Source organism: Oncorhynchus clarkii, chromosome 3, assembly GCF_045791955.1.
Source record: "Oncorhynchus clarkii lewisi isolate Uvic-CL-2024 chromosome 3, UVic_Ocla_1.0, whole genome shotgun sequence".
Classification (NCBI taxonomy): Eukaryota; Metazoa; Chordata; class Actinopteri; order Salmoniformes; family Salmonidae; genus Oncorhynchus; species Oncorhynchus clarkii.
This window is the reverse complement of record NC_092149.1, coordinates 80,349,193-80,374,782: the sequence shown is the minus strand read 5'-3', so window position 1 is coordinate 80,374,782 and position 25,590 is coordinate 80,349,193. Positions and strand designations below refer to the sequence as shown.

The window sequence follows — 25,590 nt, the reverse complement described above, 5'->3', positions numbered from 1 at the left end:
AGGGCGCGGCTGGGGATGCCATCTGGGCCTGCAGCCTTGCGAGGGTTAACACGTTTAAATGTCTTACTCACCTCGGCTGCAGTGAAGGAGAGACCGCATGTTTTCGTTGCAGGCCGTGTCAGTGGCACTGTATTGTCCTCAAAGCGGGCAAAAAAGTTATTTAGTCTGCCTGGGAGCAAGACATCCTGGTCCGTGACTGGGCTGGGTTTCTTCCTGTAGTCCGTGATTGACTGTAGACCCTGCCACATGCCTCTTGTGTCTGAGCCGTTGAATTGAGATTCTACTTTGTCTCTGTACTGGCGCTTAGCTTGTTTGATAGCCTTGCGGAGGGAATAGCTGCACTGTTTGTATTCGGTCATGTTACCAGACACCTTGCCCTGATTAAAAGCAGTGGTTCTCGCTTTCAGTTTCACACGAATGCTGCCATCAATCCACGGTTTCTGGTTAGGGAATGTTTTAATCGTTGCTATGGGAACGACATCTTCAACGCACGTTCTAATGAACTCGCACACCGAATCAGCGTATTCGTCAATGTTGTTATCTGACGCAATACGAAACATCTCCCAGTCCACGTGATGGAAGCAGTCTTGGAGTGTGGAGTCAGCTTGGTCGGACCAGCGTTGGACAGACCTCAGCGTGGGAGCCTCTTGTTTTAGTTTCTGTCTGTAGGCAGGGATCAACAAAATGGAGTCGTGGTCAGCTTTTCCGAAAGGGGGGCGGGGCAGGGCCTTATATGCGTCGCGGAAGTTAGAGTAACAATGGTCCAAGGTCTTTCCTCCCCTGGTTGCGCAATCGATATGCTGATAAAATTTGGGGAGTCTTGTTTTCAGATTAGCCTTGTTAAAATCCCCAGCTACAATGAATGCAGCCTCCGGATAAATTGTTTAGTCAGTTTTACTAGGGTAAGTTTGGCGGCGTGAGTGAAGGAGGCTTTGTTGCGGAATAGAAAGCCGACTCTAGATTTGATTTTCGATTGGAGATGTTTGATATGAGTCTGGAAGGAGAGTTTACAGTCTAGCCAGACACCTAGGTACTTATAGATGTCCACATATTCAAGGTCGGAACCATCCAGGGTGGTGATGCTAGTCAGGCGTGCGGGTGCAGGCAGCGAACGGTTGAAAAGCATGCATTTGGTTTTACTAGCGTTTAAGAGCAGTTGGAGGCCACGGAAGGAGTGTTGTATGGCATTGAAGCTCGTTTGGAGGTTAGATAGCACAGTGTCCAAGGACGGGCCGGAAGTATATAGAATGGTGTCGTCTGCGTAGAGGTGGATCAGGGAATCGCCCGCAGCAAGAGCAACATCATTGATATATACAGAGAAAAGAGTCGGCCCGAGAATTGAACCCTGTAGCACCCCCATAGAGACTGCCAGAGGACCGGACAGCATGCCCTCCGATTTGACACACTGAACTCTGTCTGCAAAGTAGTTGGTGAACCAGGCAAGGCAGTCATCAGAAAAACCGAGGCTACTGAGTCTGCCGATAAGAATATGGTGATTGACAGAGTCGAAAGCCTAGGCAAGGTCGATGAAGACGGCTGCACAGTACTGTCTTTTATCAATGGCGGTTATGATATCGTTTAGTACCTTGAGCGTGGCTGAGGTGCACCCGTGACCGGCTCGGAAACCAGATTGCACAGCGGAGAAGGTACGGTGGGATTCGAGATGGTCAGTGACCTGTTTGTTGACTTGGCTTTCGAAGACCTTAGATAGGCAAGGCAGGATAGATAAGCAATATTCATAGATGTCGGATCAATATGAATTATGCTGTGGATATCACAGTGGAGAAACCACGTGCGAAACTCTACTTTGTCTGTAGCTAGAAACACTGCTTTCTTAAAAGTGTCAATTATTACGGATGTATGTCTCAATGTCATGGTGGTACAATGTTGTGTCATTGTATGCATTATTCAGTTGACGTATAAGGGAATTGTGGGTGAATTTCCATCCTGCCAGCAACACTTTTATATTATTGTTTTATTCAACATGTCGACGAAACCAGGCATTTTGAATTAAATAAGAAAACGATGGTAGTCCTGTGAGGTCATCAAATCACATTTTATTGGTCACATACACATGGTTAGCAGATGTTATTGCTTCTAGATCCGACAGTGCAACAGTATCTAACAGGTAATATCTGAACAATTCCACAACAAAACCTAATACACACAATCTAGTAAAGGAATGGGATGAGAATATATAAGTATAACATATATGGATGAGCAGTGACAGAACGGCTAAGATGCAATAGATAGTAAAGAATAGATAGTGAAGGATACAGTATACAGTATATACATATGAGAGGAGTAATGTGAGCTATGTAAACGTTCTTAAAGTGGCATTGTTAAAGTAGTGTTACTGGTGTTCCATTTATTAAAGTGCCCAATGATATCAAGTCTGTAGGTAGGCAGCCACCTCTCTGTGCTAGTGATGGCAGTTTAACAATCTGATGGCCTTGAGATAGAAGCTGTTTTTCAATCTCTCTGTCCCTGCTTTGATGCACCTGTACTGACCTCGCCTTCTTGATGGAAGCGGGGTGAACGGGCAGTGGCTCGGGTGGTTATTGTCCTTGATTATCTTTTTTGCCTTCCTGTGTTGTAGGTGTCCTGGAGGGCAGATAGTTTGCCCCCGGGGATGCATTGTGCAGACCGCACCACCCTCTAGAGAGTCTTGCGGTTGTGGGCTGTGCAGTTGCCGTACCAGGCGGTGATACATCTCGACAGGATGCTCTCAATTGTGCATCTGTAAAAGTTAGTGAGAGTTTTCGGTGACAAGCCACATTTTTTCAGCCTCCTGAGGTTGAAGAGGAGCTGTTGCGCCTTCTTCACCACACTGTCTGTGTGCGTGGACCATTTCAGTTTGTCCGTGATGTGTACGCCGAGGAACTTAAAACTTTCCACCTTCTCCACTACTGTCCCGTCGATGTGGATGGGGGGTGCTCCCTTTGCTGTTTCCTGAAGTCCACTATCATCTCTTTTGTTTTGCTGACATTGAGTGAAAGGTTGTTTTCATGACACCACACTCCGAGTGCCCTAATCTCCTCCCTATATGCTGTCTTGTCATTGTTGGTAATCAAGCCTACCACTGTTGTGTCGTCTGCAAACTTGATGATTGAGTTGGAGGTGTGCATGGCCAATTGGTCGTGGATGAACAAAGAGTACAGGAGGGGGTTGAGAACGCACCCTTATGGGTCCCCTGTGTTGAGGATCAGTTGAGTGGAGATGTTGTTTCCTACCTTCACCACCAGGGGGCAGCCCGTCAGGAAGTCCAGGACCCAGTTGCACAGGGCATGGTCGAGACCTGGGGTCTCAAGCTTAATGATGAGTTTGGAGGGTACTATGGTGTTGAATGCTGAGATGGAGTCAATGAACAGCATTCTTACATAGGTATTCCTGTTGCCAAGATTGGAAAGGGCAGTGTGATGGCGATTGCATTGTTTCTTGACCTATTGGGGCGGTAAGCAAATTTAAGTGGGTCTAGGGTGACAGGTAGGGTGGAGGTGATATGGTCCTTGACTAGTCTCTCAAAGCACTTCATGATGGGAGAAGTGAGTGCTACGGGGCGATAGTAATTTAGTTCAGTTACCTTAGCTTTCTTGGGAACAGGAACAATGGTGGCCATCTTGAAGGATGTGGGAACAGCAGACTGGGATAGGGATTGATTGATGATGTCCGTAAACACACCAGCCAGCTGGTCTGTGCATTCTCTGAGGACGCGGCTAGGGATGCCGTCTGGGCTGGCAGCCTTGCAAGGGTTAACACGTTTGCATTTTTTACTCACGCCGGCCACGGAGAAGGAGAGTCCACAGTCTTTGGTTGCGGGCTACGTTGATGCCACTGTATTGTCCTCAAAGCACGCAAATCAGTTGTTTAACCTGTTGCGACGACCAAACCCGGATCCGGGATTCTATTTATAGACCTAAGCTCATTACCATAACGCAACGTTAACTATTCATGAAAATCGCAAATGAAATGAAATAAATATGCTATCTCTCAAGCTTAGCCTTTTGTTAACAACACTGTCATCTCAGATTTTCAAAATATGCTTTTCAACCATAGGAAAACAATCATTTGTGTAACAGTAGCTAGCTAGCGTAGCATTTAGCATTAGCGTTAGCATTTAGCAGGCAACTATCACAAAAACAAGTAAAGCCTTCAAATAAAATAACTTACCTTTGAAGAACTTCTGATGTTTTCAATGAGGAGACTCTCAGTTAGATAGCAGATGCTCAGTTTTTCCAAAAAGATTCTTTGTGTATTAGAAATAGCTCCGTTTTGTACATCACATTTGGCTACCAAAAAAAATAAAAATAAAATAAAAAAAAACGAAAATTCAGCCCTCAAAACGCGAACTTTTTCCAAATTAACTCCATAATATCGACTGAAACATGGCAAACGTGGTTTAGAATCAATCCTCAAGGTGTTTTTCCACATATCTCTTCAATGATATATCCTTCGTGGAAGCCTGGTTTCTCCTTGCTCTCAAATGGAAAAATAATTGCACCTGGCTTTACGCTCCAATTTCGACACAGGGACACCAGGCGGACACTTGGAAAATGTAGTCTCTTATGGTCAATCTTCCAATGATGTGCCTACAAATACGTCACAATGCTGCTAACGCCTTGGGGGAACGACAGAAAGTGTAGGCTCATTCCTTGCGCAATCACAGCCATATAAGGAGACAATGGAAAACAGAGCTTCAGAAATTCTGCTCATTTCCTGGTTGACGCATCATCTTGGTTTCGCCTGTAGAATGAGTTCTGGGGCACTTACAGACAATATCTTTGCAGATTCTGAAACTTCAGAGTGTTTTCTTTCAAAAACTGTCAAGAATATGCATAGTCGAGCATCTTTTCGTGACAAAATATCGCGCTTAAAACGGGAACGTTTTTTATCCAAAAATGAAATAGCGCCCCTAGAGATCAAAGAGGTTAATTTGTCTGGAAGCAAGACGTCAATGTACTCGACGGGACTGGTTTTCCTTTTGTAATCCGTGATTGTCTGTAGACCCTGCCACATACGTCTTGTGTTCGAGCCATTGAATTGCAACTCCACTTTATCTCTATGCTGACACGGTGCTTGTTTGATTGCCTTACGGAGGGAATAACTACACTGTTTGTATTTGCTTATTTTTCCAGTCACCTTGCCATGATTAAATGCGGTGGTATGTGCTTTCAGCTTTGTGCGAATGCACGGTTTCTGCTTAGGGAAGGTTTTAATAGTTACAGTGGGTACAACATCTCCTATACTCTTCCTTGTAAAGTCGCTCACCGAGTCAGCGTAAATGTCAATGTTGTTCTCTGAGGCTACCCTGAACATGTCCCAGTCCACGTGATCGAAGCAATCTTGAAGCGTGGAATCCAATTGGTCAGTCCAGCATTGGATAGACCTAAGCACAGGTGCTTCCTGTTTTAGTTAAATTAATGCCTATAGGAGGGGAGCAACAAGATGCAGTCATGGTCAGATTTGCCAAAAGGAGGGCGGGGGAGGGCCTTGTATTCATCGCGGAAGTTTGAGTAGCAATGTTTGAGCATGTTACTCGTTTGTGTACAGAAATCGATATGCTGATAGAATTTAGTTAGCCTTGTTCTCAAATTAGCTTTGTTAAAATCCCCAGATAAAATAAATGCATCCTCAGGATATATGGTTACCAGTTTGCATAAAGTCCAGTGAAGTTCCTTGACGGCCGTCTTGGTATCCGCTTGCGGGGGGGATACACACGGCTGTGATGATAACCGAGGAGAGTTCTCTTGGGAGATAATACAGTCGGCATTTGATTGTGAGGAATTCTAGTCAGGCAAACAAAAGGACGAGTTCCTGTATGTTGTTACAATTACACTATGAATCAAATCATAAAACATACATCTGTCCTCCACTCGTTACCTGTATTGATAGCACCTGTTTGAACTTGTTATCAGTATAAAATACATCTGTCCACAACCTCAAACAGTCACATTCCAAACTCCACTATGGCCAAGACCAAAGAGCTGTCAAAGTACACCAGAAACAAAATTGTAGACCTGCACCATGCTGGGAAGACAGAATCTGCAATAGGTAAGCAGCTTGGTTTGAAGAAATCAACTGTGTGAGCAATTATTAGGAAATGGAAGACATACAAGACCACTGATAATCTCCCTCGATCTGGGGCTCCACGCAAGATCTCACCCCGTGGGGTCAAAATGATCACAAGAACGGTGAGCAAAAATCCCAGAACCACACGGGGGGACCTAGTGAATGACCTGCAGAGAGATGGGACCAGGCCCATCTGAAGTTTGCTAGAGAGCATTTGGATGATCCAGAAGAAGATTGGGAGAATGTCATATGGTCAGATGAAACCAAAATATAACTTTTTGGTAAAAACTCAACTCGTCGTGTTTGGAGGACAAAGAATGCTGAGTTGCATCCAAAGAACACCATACCTACTGTGAAGTATGGGGGTGGAAACATTATGCTTTGGGGCTGTTTTTCTGCAAAGGGACCAGGACGACTGATCCGTGTAAAGGAAAGAATGAATGGGGCCATGTATCGTGATATTTTGAGTGAAAACCTCCTTCCATCAGCAAGGGCATTGAAGATGAAATGTGGCTGGGTCTTTCAGCATGACAATGATCCCAAACACACCGCCCGGGCAACGAAGGTGTGGCTTCGTAAGAAGCATTTCAAGGTCCTGGAGTGGCCTAGCAAGTCTCCAGATCTCAACCCCATAGAAAATCTTTGGAGGGAGTTGAAAGTCTGTGTTGCCCAGCAACAGCCCCAAAACATAATTGCTCTAGAGGAGATCTGCATGGAGGAATGGGCCAAAATACCAGCAACAGTGTGTGAAAACCTTGTGAAGACTTACAGAAAACGTTTGACCTCTGTCATTGCCAACAAAGGGTATATAACAAAGTATTGAGATAAGCTTTTGTTATTGATCAAATTCTTATTTTCCACCATAATTTGCAAATAAATTTATTAAAAATCCTACAATGTTATTTTCTGGATTTTCTTTTCTCATTTTGTCTGTCATAGTTGAAGTGTACCTATGATGAAAATTACAGGCCTCTCTCATATTTTTAAGTGGGAGAACTTGCACAATTGGTGGCTGACTAAATACTTTTTTTCCCCACTGTATATATGAGTATTAGAACAGGGCCGTAGTGTATTGGACAACTCCTTTCACCTGGAAAATTCCAGTATGTCAAGTTGGACAGCAGCCATAACCTTGAAAGACAGAGGGACATATTATTCTGATTGGTCACCAGTAATTCACCACCATAACACTGATAGCTTTTTCCAACTTAGTTGCCTTTCAGTTGAATCACTGGTTTGAATTATTCAACGGGCTGGGTCACACAAACACAAAGGAAAAAAAGGCTCTGCTTTCAGGTAGTGTTGCTGTTAAAGTCAAGTCATTCTCTCTGACATGCTTTAACACAGTCTGGTAAAAGTAGTGTTTAGAAATGAAAAAGGACTTGATATTTGGTGACAAAGGGATAAATAGTAGGATACAATATATAATTATTCACAACATATTTGAGGATGACAGTTATTAGTTTGTCTCAGACTCTTCTAGAACTCAGAGAGGCTGAGGCATTAGTACAGCTTTAATTACAGCACCTATATATTCATGACCTCTTCATTTTAGGGATGTCTCGCCCGATAATGGATGGCCACTTGAAGGAAATATTTATATTAATTTGAGAGGAGAAAAAAAAGCAATATCATAGCCATGAAGTGTCAGGATATGAAGTGACTTTTATCTACTGGGGCTTGGCCCTGGTCAAGTCATGTGTCCTATAGATGGGGCGACATCAAATCAATCACCCCCTAGATGACGTCTACACCAGTCTCAACGTCAGTGAAGAGGCAAATTCCTCTGTCCCGTGTCTGTGTTCTTTTGCCCATCTTAATCTTTTATTTTTATTGGCAGGTCTGAGATATGGCTTTTTCTTTGCAACTCTGCCTAGAAGGCCAGCATCCCGGAGTCGCATCTTCACTGTTGACGTTGAGACTGGTGTTTTGCGGGTACTATTTAATGAAGCTGCCAGTCGAGGACTTGTGAGGTGTCTGTTTCTCAAACTCCCTATCCATTCATAACTAACTGTGTCAGCAGCCGACCTTCTATCTTCCTCCATGCCTGAGTGTGTGTTCTCTCTCTTTCCACCTCACACTCTCATCATATTTTTTGTCAGTGTCTCTAGCTCTCCAGAGTGTTAGTGCCACCTCTTTCTCTATTATTCACAGTTTGCCTGGAAGTCAATTTACTGGTCCAAGGGTAGATTGCAGTGTAGTGTAGATTGTATTTGACTTAGGGGAACAGGAAGCCTATCTCCCATACTGTACTTTTTTCAACATTTCCTGCTGTCATCTCTTCAAATGACTCAGTAGCTGGTACTCATTTCTCCTCTTTTCAGTATCTCAATAATGTTATCTCTCTCTCCCTACATCTGTCTCTAGTTGACAAGAGTCCCTGTCACATGGAGGAGGCTCAATACTGTTCTCCCATTTTCATTATCTCAATAATGTTATCTCTCTCTCTTCCCTCTTTCTCCATCTGTTTCTAGTTGACAAGAGTCCCTGTCACCTGGAGGAGGCTCCGGGGCCATGTCGAGGTCTGGTAACTCGCTACTTATTTGACAACCAGAGCCAGGAGTGCAAGCACTTCTACTATGGAGGCTGCTTCGGCAATGCCAACAACTTCAAGAGTATGAAAGAGTGCCAGGCTAGATGCCAGAACCCAGGTAGTCCAAAAGAGACCAACCAACCATAGGCCTTTTCTTACTAGCACTGACTTTGCTGGAAGCTACTTTATTGAGGAAAAATGTACGTTCTATGACTTTCTATAGCTAGGTTGTCTCACCTAGCTATCTTAAGATGAACACATTAATTCTAAGTCACTCTGGATTAGAGAGTCTGCTTAATGACTAACATGTAAATGTGCTAGGGGTGTATACAGTATTACTTCTCTGATGCCTTAAAAGTTTGCTGTGTGTTCTAAGATAGTTCTACCTCTTTGAAAGCCCAAATACTCACGTATTTGCTGCAGTGGATGTTGTGAATATTGCACTACTTGAAAATGATCTTGTTGACTGACCATCGTCATGTTTCACCTTCATTTTACATTGTTTTTTTTGTTGTTGTTTTTTTGAGCATATTCAATTATTTTAGATATAGGCCTGATTTTGAATTGGTTTACATTCATTGACTGCATTTTGTCCCCCAAAAATTAGCAATATATTTTTCTACAGTGACCAAACGATGTAAGAAAAAAAATGGATGATAACGCCAAAATAATTACATTGTCATTGTGTATCAGAATCCTTAACCCATCTTCCTTGGGCTCAAAATAATTGTTCTCTTCATCAAACCTGAGTCCATAAGGGTAACAACTTCTCTATGCTGTATGTTAATATTATAATGCTACTTCCTTGGTAAACAGGTTTTAACAACAGAGTAGTACACTGCTTGTATTATAGTACATTTCTATTAAATGCAGTAACATATTATTGAATTAAACTCTAACCATGCTTTGGTTTCATTGCAGAAAACCCCACTGTGGCCCTTAAATTGGATGTGGCCCCTAAATTGGAGGTCACTGTCCCAGAACCCCATAGCCAGCCTAGTGTGCAGTCTCTCAAAGTAACTGGTAAGACAACAATGTTTATGTATTTTGAGTTCATGTTTGTATCATCTTTATTTATTCAACAAACCCTGTACCCCTGTGGATCTGTCAATGCTGGGAACACTACTGTATTGCTCCAGTCTCTTGGCAGCCCCTCGTGGTGGTGTGATGTCACTCCCTTTAAGTTAACTACAGTATCACAACTACTAATACTGTGAGGCGCTTTGCACATGGGCAGTAGAACTATCACAAACACCAGGCCACAGGAAGCACAGGAATTCAGGAAAGCAGTCGTTTGTCATGTGTACTACGGCAACTACAATAGCTAGGTAAGAGAGAGACAGTCATTTTACATGCGCCATCTCAGAAATAGTTTAGCTGCTGGTAAACAACCTACAATGTATAAAGGCAGCATAGTGCCCACAATATCTCCTCCCTTCTCCTCCTTCCATGTGACATTGATTCACTGCTATTAAAATGGGAGTGTACAAGGTATGGGGAGAGAGTTAGTGCTCAGAAACACCCGTGTCTGGTACAGAGGTCACATCGCAGTACATTGGGGATCAGGGAGTCTTTGGCCATCACTCAGTCACGGACAAGTAGTTGTGATTCATGTTACAGAATTCCACCTATGTCAGTGAATCCAGTGCAGGAGAGTCTCTGTACACGTGGTTGTCATTCCAGTCAAGTGATATAGGAGATCTTCAGTACTCCCTCAGCCAAAGGCTGACATATAGTTACTTTTTATTCTCCGCAGTTTGACGCTTGAGGTGGTATTGAGGTGGTGAAAATTAAGTTTCCTTTGTTATGGTACAAGGTAATAGTAGTAGCACTAGGTTCTACTAGTCACTTTAACAGTAGACTTCCATGAACTTCACATCAGGCTTTTAGAGAGGTATGTTCTATCAGAACTAAACTGCAGATGTAGCCTAGATACTTACATACTTAGAAAATGTGTCTTTGGTATGATGGAGTCATTGTTTTATACCATGATTTGTGCTATTAGCACGTCATTTCATCTTACAATTGCTTCTGTGCATTTCTTTCAGACTTCAATCCTCCGGACTTGTGTCTCAGTCCCATTGACAAGGGCACAACATGTGATGGAGAGGAGAGAACTGAGAGGAGATACGTGTACAACCCCAAGACAAAGAGATGTCAGTCGTTGCGCTACAATGGCTGCGGGGGCAACAAGAACAACTTTGTCCACAAGAGACACTGCATGAAGATGTGTATGAAGTCAGGTAAGATCCAAGTTATCTGTTATCTCCAACACCAGCCCTATAGAGCTACCTGGGGTTGCAGGCTTTTGTTCCATCCCCAGCATTAACGCACCTGATTCAAATGATCAATATCCAGACTGAAGACTATAATTAGTTGTATTATTTGAAACAGGTGTGTCCGTACTGCACTTGTTCCACCCGTATGTCTTTAATTTAAAAAAAAAATTGAAACAAATAAATTGAATTAACAGTGTTTTTGTAAATTAACAGTTAAGATATGAATTGAATTCAATGTTCATTTTTAGACTAGTGCCCTGGAGAAGTGTTTAAACATAACTAATTTGTGCTGTTTCATTTTCAGATCACCATCACAAAGGGAGGGTCATTCGTATAAAGAAGAAGAACAGCAACATCTTGTTTCGATCTGTCTAAATCAAGGCTTCATATTATACCCTTCCTACTTCCTATTAAACCCTTCCTACTTCCTATTAAACCCTTTCTACTTCCTATTAAACCCTTCCGACTTCCTATTTAACCCTTCCTACTTCCTATTAATATTAAACCGTTCCTACTTCTCATTAAACCCTTCCTACTTCCTATTAAACCCTTCCTACTTCCTATTAATATGAAACCCTTCCTACTTCTCATTAAACCCTTCCTACTTCTCATTAAACCCTTCCTACTTCCTATTAAAACCTTCCTACTTCTTATTAAACCCTTCCTACTAATATTAAACCCTTCCTATTAATGTTAAACCCTTCCTACTTTGTATTGATATGAAACCCTTCCTACTTCTTATTAAACACTTCCTACTTCCTATTAAACACTTCCTACTTCCTATTAAACCCTTCCTACTTCCTATTAATATTAAACCCTTCCTACTTCTTATTAAACCCTTCCTACTTCCTATTAAACCCTTCCTACTTCCTATTAAACCCTTCCTACTTCCTATTAAACCCTTCCTACTTCCTATTAATATTAAACCCTTCCTACTTCCTATTAAACCCTTCCTACATACACTACTTTTGAATGAGTCTTTATTTATATCATTCTTATTTGACTTTGGTATGTCCTTGTAGACTTGCAGCAATTGTATCAAAGGCTTGTTTTGGCCTATTGTGTAATGTTGTATTGCTCATTGTAACCTTTTAACACTTTGTAAGAAGATGTTTTTAGTAATATCACAATTGTATACATTTTTTTTACTGTCACATACCAAATACCAGTCTATAATTGTATTTTTCTTTCTTCCTGAGGACACCAGACAAGTTGTTTTATTGACAAATGATGAACATTCATTATCCCAAAAGCACTGTACATGTAATATCATTTAATAAAGCACATTATCTGTATCAAATACTGTACATTATCTATATCAAGTACTGTACATTATCTATATCAATTACTGTACATTATCTATATCAATTACTGTACATGATCTATATCAAGTACTGTACATTATCTATATCAATTACTGTGCATTATCTATATCAATTACTGGACATTATCTATATCAATTACTGTGCATGATCTCTATCAATTACTGTGTATTATCTATATCAAGTATTGTACATTATCTATATCAAGTACTGTACATGATCTATATCAAGTACTGCACATTATCTATATCAATCACTGTACATTATCTATATCAATTACTGTACATTAGCTATATCAAGTACTGTACATTATCTATATCAATTACTGTACATTATCTATATCAAGTACTGTACATTATCTATATTAAGTACTGTACATTTATCTATTTCAAGTACTGTACATTATCTATATCAATTACTGTACATTAGCTATATCAAGTACTGTACATTATCTATATCGATTACTGTACATTATCTATATCAAGTACTGTACATTATCTATATCAATTACTGTACATTAGCTATATCAAGTACTGTACATTATCTATATCAATTACTGTACATTAGCTATATCAAGTACTGTACATTATCTATATCAATTACTGTACATTATCCATATCAAGTACTGTGCATTATCTATATCAATTACTGTACATTAACTATATAAAGTACTGTACATTATCTATATCAATTACTGTACATTATCTATATAAATTACTGTACATTAGCTATATCAAGTACTGTACATTATCTATATCAATTACTGTACATTATCTATATCAAGTACTGTACATTATCTATATCAAGTACTGTACATTATCTGTTTATTTTACGCCTTCATGTGAGTAATGTCTTTTTCCATGGTATTTTTTTTTACCCAGGTGAAAACAACATATCAGCAACCCATTGGAGACTACATTTAATTCGGCATAGTCATCAACATTGCAATTTTGTGCATATGTTAATTCTGTTCCAAGTCCCCTTTCACATTGAAGTACAGCAGGCTATTGGAATTGACTCCACTGATAAGTGCATCACTGAGACACAGGGGGGCAGTGTTGTATTATCGTGATAGTTCTAACGTTTCCATAATGGCCTTCACTTGAATGATATATGACTGCAAATTGACAAATGACCTATTCGTTTGTTGGGAATTTCTCTGCAATCATAGTCTACATTCATATTTTTTTTTATAATGTAATGGCCTCTATAGATTATAAATGAGACTATGTCCAAAACAGTTCTCGAGATGTGACACTATTCTTCCACGAGAAATACCGTTTGGTGGAAAACGCTGGTGCTGCTCCAGGATCTCCCATTAGTGTTCAATTGGGTTGAGATTTGGTGACTGAGACGGCCATGACATATGGTTTACATCTTTTTCATGCTCATCAAACCATTCAGTGAAAACTCATGCTCTGTGGATGGGGGCATTGTCATAGTATGGGGGCATATTCATGGTAGCCAAAAGTATGGCCTGCCCAGTATTGCTTAATTAACTCAGAAACCACACGTGTGGAAGCACCCGCTTTCACCATACTTTGTATCCCTCATTTACTCAAGTGTTTAAATGATTTGGACAGTTCAAATCAAACTTTATTTGTCACATGTTTCGAATACAAGTGTGGACTTTACCGTGAAATGCTTACTTACAAGCCCTTAACCAACAGTGCAGTTCAAGAAAGAGTTAAGAATATATTGACCAAATAAACTAAAATAAAAAATAGTTACCTGTATGTCAGTCAGTTTACCTACTTATGATAAATAAACCAAGTCTAATAATGAGATGAACACAGGTTTGTTAAGCGTAGACAGAGCGAGCTTCTTCCATATGAGAAGACATCGAATTGCAGGAATGTTCCTGCCATTTAGAACCATAACGAATGTTTACAGCCAATGCATTGGATCAAACTCTGCAGACAGAAACCCAAACAAAAGAGCAAGGGGTACCTTGAATAAATAACACACGTGCACAATGATTACCACATGGGAGGAGACCCATAATCATCTGCGCAATCCACAAAACACACAGCACAGGTACTCGAACAACGGACAATGTAACAATAATGGACCCCACCATGGTGAACGAAGGGCACATACATACAAATACAATCAGGGGGAATAGGGGACACGTGTGTGCAATGAAAGTTCCAGAGGGATCTGTGACAAATACACAAGGTACAATTTGTTAACCCCATTTGCTGGCATGATGGGGTTAACAACATTTCGTGAAAGACTTGGTCCGGCTCTGACTACATGTGTGGGTAAGGATGTGCGTATACATATGCGCGAGCCACTGCGCCCCCCCCCCATGATGATTTCAGACGTTTTGTGTGCCCCACCCCTGTCAAAGTTTCCCATCCCTGGTCTATATCATCTGCGTGGTGGGTTGGTGGGTTCTCCTGAAGAGCTGTAGGCTAATTCGTGATGTAACAGGAAGTAGACTAATGCGAATGCCTCCCACAATCTGACAGCGGCTCCAGTCCGACACTTTATTCATTGAGTGTTGATACCCTTTAGGTTTGGTTCACTACCATTGCTGCGGAGGTTGCATTTGTGGGAAAAAAAAGCTGTCGCTGGAGTGTTTGGTCGGTTAATGTGACTTTCTAAATCGCGGTAGCATTGGATTGTGAACTAATCGCATCAGGTAAGAACCATTCGAATAGTGTATTAATAATGGGAATATTTACATATCTGGTTTAGGATTACTATTTTATTTGTCCACTTATGCATCGATTCCAGTATCGATGCATAAGTAATTTGCTTTTCCTTTTCTAAAATCAATAGCCTATACATATCAAATTCAAGCCCATGATAATCGGAAAGAGTCTGCTGCATTTCTGTCTGGTAAATTTAGAACTAAAACGTGCTTTTTAAAGCTACCTGGATAGATTTCAGTCCACTGTCGACAGGGATAACAATAGCCTATTTCTTGTAGTCTTCCAAAAACAATTGCGCACCGCAGATAGGTTAGTCATTTGCACTATTTTGCATAATTCCATAGGGAAATTATATATATATATATATATATATATATATATATAGGAGAGCTATATATATATATAGCCTCGTTATTAACACATCGTACACTATTTGTACACATGTACAAACAATGTACTATTTAACCATGTATATATATATATATAGTACATGGTTTGTACATGTTTACAAATAGTGTATGATGACTCCCGTCATCATCATACAATCATTGATAATAGCCTATTAATTCTTCATCCTTAATTTAGGTTCGTTTTTTGACAGATTTGTTTGATCTATGACAAGGGTTTTCATTTGAAAGGGTTTGAAATGATTGGAATATTAAACAAATGCAAGGTAGCCTATAAGTACGTTTGCCCTCCAACATGCTACATAACATGTTTATAGGGAAGACAACACCTGCAATAATACATTTGTATTAACTCTCAGACCCCACTCAAGATGCGTTTTTACAACCTTATATAACCTTTCCAAACTTTAGGCTACAGTGGAACCTAAGTGTTAGGATACCCACATTTACATTTTTAGGGTACAATGTGGTGGGTAGGTAACCTATAAATCATAAATTAGCATGATGACCATGTTAATGCAAAACGAAAAGGATTTCCTGGGCATTCTACAAGTTTATATGCCATATTGCTGTTTGATAATGAGTTGACTGGAGAGTCTAGAGAATGATAATTATTGTATCTTGGGGGCGGCAGGGTAGCCTAGTGGTTAGAGCGTTGGACTAGTAACCGGAAGGTTGCGAGTTCAAACCCCCGAGCTGACAAGGTACAAATCTGTCGTTCTGCCCCTGAACAGGCAGTTAACCCACTGTTCCCAGGCCGTCATTGAAAATAAGAATTTGTTCTTAACTGACTTGCCTGGTTAAATAAAGGTAAAATAAAAAAAAAAATAAAAAAAAATATCATGAACTGTCTTCAGATGCAACGGATTTTTTTTTTCTCCATAGAAACCGATACGTTTGAAAGCGTAACTATATTAATAAAAACATTGATTAAAAAAACATGAAAGAATAAGCACTGTGCCTTTTTACATTGCGCGGCACATCCAGATGACCTGATTGCTACTGACAGCATTGTAGTGTAAATGTGCCCGCTCTCCTCAGTCATGTGGTATACCCCAACACTGGTGTTTGGCACCAGTGCAATCTCAAGTTGTTGTTGAATCATCTGCATGGTTATGTAAGCCACAGATTGGACATGATGAAATGTTTTTGGGGCAGCTAGAGGGAAGAACGTGATGAATATGATGAGGATGCTCACATTTGGCAGATCTCGCTTATGATATGATGAGGAAGGCAGAGATATTTCTCCATCAAGGAGAGGATAGAGTACACATGAACGAACTCAGAACTGTAGAACATTCAAGTTCATCAGGACCGTTGAGACTTTTTAAAACCTTTCCAGATGCATTTGGCTGACACCATATTTGTCCTCTGCCTCTTTAACCCATCCATAGATTGCACCCTTTTATCTCGCATTCTCAAGTACAATTACTTATTAAACATCCACAATAACCCACCGCCATGAAAAAAAATATGACATGAAACAAAAATATTATTGCTTCGCTCAACATTTATGAAATCTTTCATGATTTGTATGTGTTCCATTTGAAAGCTGAGGAAAAGATGCCGCTTCACTGTGTGGCCTGGAGATGTAGGACAGCCAGAGAGTGTTTTCCGGACTGACTGAATACCCCATGAGAAGCAGGCGTGTCTAATAAGTCTACAAGGATTTTCACTCAAAATGCTCAATGGCCAAGTGTTCACAGTAAATATATTAGCTCATATAGTGAAAGGAACCCAAGTACATTTTTGTGTGGGGAGTCTTTGTGTTGAACTGTAAAACATTGGATTTGGATTCCTCCCCCGAGCAGTCCTGTGGAGTGGGTATTGAAGGCTGACTCCAAATGGGATATTAAATGTTAAAGATACCTCCGTGACTTGGTGATATTGCCTCGAGAAGCTCAGTCATCTACACGGCACAGAGTATGCCTAGGCTGAGGCGTCCAGAAGAGTCAACAAGGAGAACTGTTGACGATGGAAAATGTGTCTGTTTCTCACTCTGGTCTATCTACAGAATGGACAATGTTTTTGATCAGTAAAACTCAGTCTTTATCGTCTTACCTAGAGATTCACATTACATGTTGATAGCCGTTCTTGTCTATTAATGTTCTGTATTATGTAATGTTTCATGTTTTGTGTGGAACCCGGGAAGAGTAGCTGCTGCTTTCGCAACAGCTAATGGAGATCCTAATAAAATACCTAATACCATACATGTGAATATGAACGCACTGCTCACACCATTATGAAAAAGTGTGAAAAGCATCCATAACATGAGGGGAATAAACAAAACAAAATACCCTTCTTCCAAGACAAATATGATGGATTATACCAAGAGCTACCTTCAAATCTGTTATTGTTCAAAGTTTGGTCTGCAAAGTGGATCTCTCAACGAATTGAGAGCGAATTCTCAACACGACTCTCCCCTTACTTTTCCGATATCTGAACATTATCTTAGCCGACAGCTGCCACACAGTCTAAGACAGCCTGCTCTCACCCATAAGGTGTATCCAGGTTATCTCCCTCTCCCCAGGGAGCAGATAGGTTATGCCTTTTTATTTGATTTAACACTTATTTTACCAGGTAAGTTGACTGAGAACACATTATAATTTACAGCAACAACCTGGGGAATAGTTACAAGGGGGAGGAGGGTATGCTGCTCAGCCATCTCTTCTGTTTTGAAGTCGGGGCGCACAAACACAAATGCATTGTGATGCTTTTATCATGCTGGAGGCCCCGGCTTGTCCCCCCCCCCCCCCCCCTCTCTCTCTATCTCTCTCCATCTCTCTCCCTCTCCCCCTCTCTCTCTCTATCTCTCTCCCTCTTTGTCTGTTTCTCTCTCCCCTCTTGTTGGTCTCACTCTCTCTCTCTCTCTCTCTCTCTCTCTCTCTCTCTCTCTCTCTCTCTCTCTCTCTCACCACACCTTGGTTTAGTCATTAATCTAATAGCACCACCATCTCATATCCTGTCTCATTCAAGTGAATCAGGGCCATTATTGAATTCCCCTGTCTAAACACAACCTCGACACACATCATATCTTTACCTCTCTCCCTGGGCCTCGGCTACCACATTACACTCAAATGCATTGATTGCTGATATGCGTCACTCTACTCAAACCTCCCTCGAGTTCCTGTATTTAATTCAGAGTCAAATCTCAATGATGTTAAAAAGATCCGCCGCCCCACATACCCCCACAGGTATTACAGAAGATTATTTCAGTTAATGACTTGAGCAAGGCACTTAATTAACCCTAATTGCTCCAGGGTCGCTGTTGATAATGGCAGACCCTTGCCGTGACTCTCCGAGGGTGTCTCAGGGGGAGTTGGGGAATGCAAAGAAAAAACAACACATTTCCAATTCACACATGTATTTTAATACACACTTGTACATGTGTGGAATAAGGCAAATATAAGCACCCACCAAAATTCTTAGCAATATGTCGTTGATTATAACTATGTATGTTTCACTGACAGCCATGTCATGTTGACTGGACGTAGCATGTTTTATTGCAGCAGTCAGACCTGTGGACAACATGTTCTATGCTTGTGTGTGAGTCCTAGGCTAAAGCCGATCTGAGATGACGTGCTTTTTGAAGGATGAGGACAGTGGCCGTTTCCAGGCGTGTTCCGTGTTGATGCGTGCGAAACAAACTGCCGTTGGCTGACACGACCCTCCTGATTTACAGGCTGGGGATAATGCCCCATGAATATAGAGGAGGTGGCTTCTGATAGGGCACAGAGAGCGAGAAAGGAACCGTGGGAGTTAGTATGTGTATATTCCCCATCCAGTGGAGTTAGTATTTATCTTCTCCATCCAGTGGAGGTAGTATGTGTATCTTCTCCATCCAGTGGAGTTAGTGTATATCTTCTCCATCCAGTGGAGTTAGTGTGTATCTTCTCCATCCAGTGGAGTTAGTTTGTATCTTCCCCATCCAGTGGAGTTAGTTTGTATCTTCCCCATCCAGTGGAGTTAGTATATATCTTCTCCATCCAGTGGAGTTAGAATGTGTATCTTCTCCATCCAGTGGAGTTAGAATGTGTATCTTCTCCATCCAGTGGAGTTAGTGTATATCTTCTCCATCCAGTGGAGTTAGTGTGTATCTTCTCCATCCAGTGGAGTTAGTTTGTATCTTCCCCATCCAGTGGAGTTAGTATTTATCTTCTCCATCCAGTGGAGTTAGTATATATCTTCTCCATCCAGTGGAGTTAGAATGTGTATCTTCTCCATCCAGTGGAGTTAGAATGTGTATCTTCTCCATCCAGTGGAGTTAGTATTTATCTTCTCCATCCAGTAGAGTTAGTATTTATCTTCTCCATCCAGTAGAGTTAGTATTTATCTTCTCCATCCAGTGGAGTTAGTATATATCTTCTTCATCCAGAGGAGTTAGTATTTATCTTCTCCATCCAGTAGAGTTAGTATTTATCTTCTCCATCCAGTAGAGTTAGTATTTATCTTCTCCATCCAGTGGAGTTAGTATATATCTTCTTCATCCAGAGGAGTTAGTATTTATCTTCTCCATCCAGTGGAGGTAGTATGTGTATCTTCTCCATCCAGTGGAGTTAGTGTATATCTTCTCCATCCAGTGGAGTTAGTGTGTATCTTCTCCATCCAGTGGAGTTAGTTTGTATCTTCCCCATCCAGTGGAGTTAGTTTGTATCTTCCCCATCCAGTGGAGTTAGTATATATCTTCTCCATCCAGTGGAGTTAGAATGTGTATCTTCTCCATCCAGTGGAGTTAGAATGTGTATCTTCTCCATCCAGTGGAGTTAGTGTATATCTTCTCCATCCAGTGGAGTTAGTGTGTATCTTCTCCATCCAGTGGAGTTAGTTTGTATCTTCCCCATCCAGTGGAGTTAGTATTTATCTTCTCCATCCAGTGGAGTTAGTATATATCTTCTCCATCCAGTGGAGTTAGAATGTGTATCTTCTCCATCCAGTGGAGTTAGAATGTGTATCTTCTCCATCCAGTGGAGTTAGTATTTATCTTCTCCATCCAGTAGAGTTAGTATTTATCTTCTCCATCCAGTAGAGTTAGTATTTATCTTCTCCATCCAGTGGAGTTAGTATATATCTTCTTCATCCAGAGGAGTTAGTATTTATCTTCTCCATCCAGTGGAGTTAGTATTTATCTTCTCCATCCAGTGGAGTTAGAATGTGTATCTTCTCCATCCAGTGGAGTTAGTATATATCTTCTCCATCCAGTGGAGTTAGTATTTATCTTCTCCATCCAGTGGAGTTAGTATATATCTTCTCCATCCAGTGGAGTTAGAATGTGTATCTTCTCCATCCAGTGGAGTTAGAATGTGTATCTTCTCCATCCAGTGGAGTTAGTATATATCTTCTTCATCCAGAGGAGTTAGTATTTATCTTCTCCATCCAGTGGAGTTAGTATTTATCTTCTCCATCCAGTGGAGTTAGTATATATCTTCTCCATCCAGTGGAGTTAGAATGTGTATCTTCTCCATCCAGTGGAGTTAGAATGTGTATCTTCTCCATTCAGTGGAGTTAGTATATATCTTCTTCATCCAGAGGAGTTAGTATTTATCTTCTCCATCCAGTGGAGTTAGTATTTATCTTCTCCATCCAGTAGAGTTAGTATTTATCTTCCCCATCCAGTGGAGTTAGAATGTGTATCTTCTCCATCCAGTGGAGTTAGAATGTGTATCTTCTCCATCCAGTGGAGTTAGTATATATCTTCTTCATCCAGATGAGTTAGTATTTATCTTCTCCATCCAGTAGAGTTAGTATTTATCTTCCCCATCCAGTGGAGTTAGAATGTGTATCTTCTCCATCCAGTGGAGTTAGAATGTGTATCTTCTCCATCCAGTGGAGTTAGTATTTATCTTCTCCATCCAGTGGAGTTAGTATATATCTTCTCCATCCAGTGGAGTTAGAATGTGTATCTTCTCCATCCAGTGGAGTTAGAATGTGTATCTTCTCCATCCAGTGGAGTTAGTATTTATCTTCTCCATCCAGTAGAGTTAGTATTTATCTTCTCCATCCAGTAGAGTTAGTATTTATCTTCTCCATCCAGTGGAGTTAGTATATATCTTCTTCATCCAGAGGAGTTAGTATTTATCTTCTCCATCCAGTGGAGTTAGTATTTATCTTCTCCATCCAGTGGAGTTAGAATGTGTATCTTCTCCATCCAGTGGAGTTAGTATATATCTTCTCCATCCAGTGGAGTTAGTATTTATCTTCTCCATCCAGTGGAGTTAGTATATATCTTCTCCATCCAGTGGAGTTAGAATGTGTATCTTCTCCATCCAGTGGAGTTAGAATGTGTATCTTCTCCATCCAGTGGAGTTAGTATATATCTTCTTCATCCAGAGGAGTTAGTATTTATCTTCTCCATCCAGTGGAGTTAGTATTTATCTTCTCCATCCAGTGGAGTTAGTATATATCTTCTCCATCCAGTGGAGTTAGAATGTGTATCTTCTCCATCCAGTGGAGTTAGAATGTGTATCTTCTCCATTCAGTGGAGTTAGTATATATCTTCTTCATCCAGAGGAGTTAGTATTTATCTTCTCCATCCAGTGGAGTTAGTATTTATCTTCTCCATCCAGTAGAGTTAGTATTTATCTTCCCCATCCAGTGGAGTTAGAATGTGTATCTTCTCCATCCAGTGGAGTTAGAATGTGTATCTTCTCCATCCAGTGGAGTTAGTATATATCTTCTTCATCCAGATGAGTTAGTATTTATCTTCTCCATCCAGTAGAGTTAGTATTTATCTTCCCCATCCAGTGGAGTTAGAATGTGTATCTTCTCCATCCAGTGGAGTTAGTATATATCTTCTTCATCCAGTGGAGTTAGTATTTATCTTCTCCATCCAGTGGAGTTAGAATGTGTATCTTCTCCATTCAGTGGAGTTAGTATATATCTTCTTCATCCAGAGGAGTTAGTATTTATCTTCTCCATCCAGTGGAGTTAGAATTTATCTTCTCCATCCAGTAGAGTTAGTATTTATCTTCCCCATCCAGTGGAGTTAGAATGTGTATCTTCTCCATCCAGTGGAGTTAGAATGTGTATCTTCTCCATCCAGTGGAGTTAGTATATATCTTCTTCATCCAGAGGAGTTAGTATTTATCTTCTCCATCCAGTAGAGTTAGTATTTATCTTCCCCATCCAGTGGAGTTAGAATGTGTATCTTCTCCATCCAGTGGAGTTAGTATATATCTTCTTCATCCAGTGGAGTTAGTATTTATCTTCTCCATCCAGTGGAGGTAGTATTTATCTTCTCCATCCAGTGGTGTTAGTATTTATCTTCTCCATCCAGTGGAGTTAGAATGTGTATCTTCTCCATCCAGTGGAGGTAGTATGTATCTTCTCCATCCAGTGGAGGTAGTATTTATCTTCCCCATCCAGTTTAATTAGTATGCATGTCTTCCCCACGGTGGGCAGAACAGTTCAGCCCTATAATATCAATTTAATCCTGTTAAGAGAGGTAGATTGTGTCTGCATAGTACATACTGTATTTAAAATAACATTTTATTTTTATGATCTCCTATAGTTCTCCTCCCACTCATATGTCAATACTGTGCTTTTGTTATTTGTGCATCACAACAAGTTGATTACATCCTTGAGTTTGCAGTGCACTGTACTCTATTATCCCTTGTAAGTTGAAATGTAAGTAATTTAGCAGACACTTATCCAGAGCGACTTACAGGAACAATTAGGATTAAGTGCCTTGCTCAAGGGCACATCGACAGATGATTCACCTAGTCGGCCCGAGGATTCAAACCAGAAACCTGTAGGTTACTGGCCCAACACTCTTAACCCCTAGCCTACCTCCACTTATATACATCATGTTTCCATGTATGTATTTACATACTTTCTATGTGTTGTTCTTTACAAGTTGACGTGTAAACATACCGATGGTACAGTAACAGTAGCCTACATGGGTCTATTACTTGTGACGGGAGTAGTTGTGTGCGCACTTGTGACGGGCCTTGTGGCGTGTGCATGGGGGCAGATCCTTTGGCCTCTGGGTCATCTTAAAACAGAGTTGAACTTGATCCTGCTCCCAGGGTTATTTTGGTAGATGTCAGGCCTGCTAGCAATCTTTCAGATCCAGGCCGAGTTCACTGGAAACTATCCTCCATTGAGATCAGGGCTGGATCTGTCAGAAAGACTACCACTTTCACAATACTGGGCTGGACAGTAGGGGCCATACTGGGCTGGACAGTAGGAGAGGTACTGGGCTGGACAGTAGGAGCCAAACTGGGCAAGACAGTAGGAGAAGTACTGGGCTGGACAGTAGGAGCCAAACTGGGCTAGACAGTCGGAGAGGTACTGGGTTGGACAGTAGGAGCCAAACTGGACTGGACAGTAGGAGCCAAACTGGCCTGGACAGTAGGAGCCAAACTGGGCTGGACAGTAAAAGCCACACTGGACTGGACAGTAAAAGCCACACTGGGCTGGACAGTAGGAGAGGTACTGGGCTGGACAGTAGGAGAGGTACAGGGCTGGACAGTAGGAGCCATACTGGCATGGACAGTAGGTGGAGATACTGGCATGGACAGTAGGTAGAAGTACTGGGCTGGACAGTAGGAGTTATACCGGGCTGGACAGTAGGTTTCGGATCCTGGGCTGAACAGTAGAAGTTCAGTAGGAGCTATACTGGGCTGGAAAGTAGGAGCAAAACTGGGCTGGACAGTAGAAGCGATACTGGGCTGGACAGTAGGGGCGAAACTGGGCTGGACATTAGGTAGAGGTACTGGGCTGGACAGTATAAGCCAATCAGTGCTGGAAAGTAGAAGCCATCTTGGGCTGGACAGTAGGTAGAGGTACTGGGCTGGACAGTAGGTTCCATACTGGGCTGGACAGTAGAAGCCTTCCTGGGCTGGACATTAGGTAGAGGTACTGGGCTGGACAGTAGGTTCAAAACTGGGCTGGACAGTAGAAGCCTTCCTGGGCTGGTCAGTAGAAGCCTTCCTGGGCTGGACATTAGGTATAGGTACTGGGCTGGACAGTAGGAGCCATACTGGGCTGGACAGTAGGATCCAAACTGGGCTGGACATTAGGAGCAAAACTGGGCTGGACAGTAGGAGTCATACTGGGCTGGACAGTAGGAGCCATACTGGGCTGGACAGTAGGATCCAAACTGGGCTGGACAGTAGGAAGAGGTACTGGGATGGACAGTAGGAGCAGAACTGGGCTGGACAGTAGGAGCAAAACTGGGCTGGACAGTAGGATCCAAACTGGGCTGGACAGTAGAAAGAGGTACTGGGATGGGCAGTAGGAGCAGAACTGGGCTGGACAGTAGGAGCAAAACTGGGCTGGACAGTAGGAGTCATACTAGGCTGGACAGTAGGAGCCATCCTGGGCTGGACAGTAGGTAGAGGTACTGGGCTGGACAGTAGAAGCCATACTGGGCTGGACAGTAGGTTTAGGTACTGGGCTGAACAGTAGAAGCCATATAGGGCTGGACAGTTGGAGCTATCCTGGGCTGGACATTAGGAGCCATACTGGGCTGGACAGTTGGTGCCATACTGGGCTGGACATTAGGTAGAGGTACTGGGCTGAATAGTAGGAGCCATACTGGGCTGGACAGTATGAGCCAACCTGGGCTGCATAGTAGAAGAGGTACTGGGCTCGTCAATAGGAGCCATCCTGGGCTGGACAGTAGGAGCCATCCTGGGCTGGACAGTAGGAGAAATACTGGGCTTGACAGTAGGAGCTATACTGGGCTGGACAGTAGGGACCATACCTGGGCTGGACAGTGGGTTTTTTGGTCATGGGCTGGACAGTAGGAGCCAAACTTCTCTGGACAGTAGGAGAGATACTGGTCTGGACAGTAGGGTTTGGGCACTGATCTGGACAGGAGGTAGAGGTACAGGGCTGGACAGTAGGGGCCATACTGGGCTTGACAGTAGGACAGGTATTGGGCTGGACAGTAGGAGCCATGCTGGGCTGGACAGTAGGAGCCATAATGGGCTTGACAGTAGGAAGAGGTACTGGGATGTACAGTAGGAGCCATACTGGACTAGACAGTAGAAGCCATACTGGGCTGGACAGTAGGAAGAGGTACTGGCATGAGCAGTCGGAGCAGAACTGGGCTGGACAGTAGGAGCAAAACTGGGCTGGACAGAAGGAGTCATACTAGGCTGGACAGTAGGAGCCATCCTGGGCTGGACAGTAGGTAGAGGTACTGGGCTGGACAGTAGGAGCCATCCTGGGCTGAACAGTAGGTTTAGGTACTGGGCTGAACAGTAGAATGCCATATAGGGCTGGACAGTTGGAGCTATCCTGGGCTGGACAGTAGGGTTTGGGCACTGATCTGGACAGGAGGTAGAGGTACAGGGCTGGACAGTAGGGGCCATA

At 42.0% G+C, this 25,590-nt stretch overlaps 2 protein-coding genes across 5 annotated transcripts in view; both read left to right on the top strand.

Moving 5' to 3' along the window:
• The window catches only part of LOC139405496 (tissue factor pathway inhibitor-like), a 49,686-nt gene extending 36,638 nt beyond the window's left edge, over positions 1–13,048 (top strand). For both annotated transcript variants that reach the window (XM_071147863.1, XM_071147864.1), the window contains exons 3-6: positions 8,544–8,720; positions 9,524–9,625; positions 10,651–10,845; positions 11,186–13,048. In XM_071147863.1, coding sequence (XP_071003964.1) covers positions 8,544–8,720; positions 9,524–9,625; positions 10,651–10,845; positions 11,186–11,256 — 545 coding nt within the window. In that variant the 3' untranslated portion in view covers positions 11,257–13,048. The remainder of the gene's footprint in view (positions 1–8,543; positions 8,721–9,523; positions 9,626–10,650; positions 10,846–11,185) is intronic.
• A 1,601-nt stretch (positions 13,049–14,649) lies between these two features.
• LOC139405495 (calcitonin gene-related peptide type 1 receptor-like) overlaps positions 14,650–25,590 on the top strand; it is a 43,665-nt gene continuing 32,724 nt past the window's right edge. For 2 of the 3 annotated variants that reach the window (XR_011633883.1, XM_071147861.1), the window contains exon 1: positions 14,650–14,850. The gene's annotated coding sequence lies outside the window, so the exon portion shown is untranslated. The remainder of the gene's footprint in view (positions 14,851–25,590) is intronic. The other variant, XM_071147862.1, reaches the window with a different exon arrangement.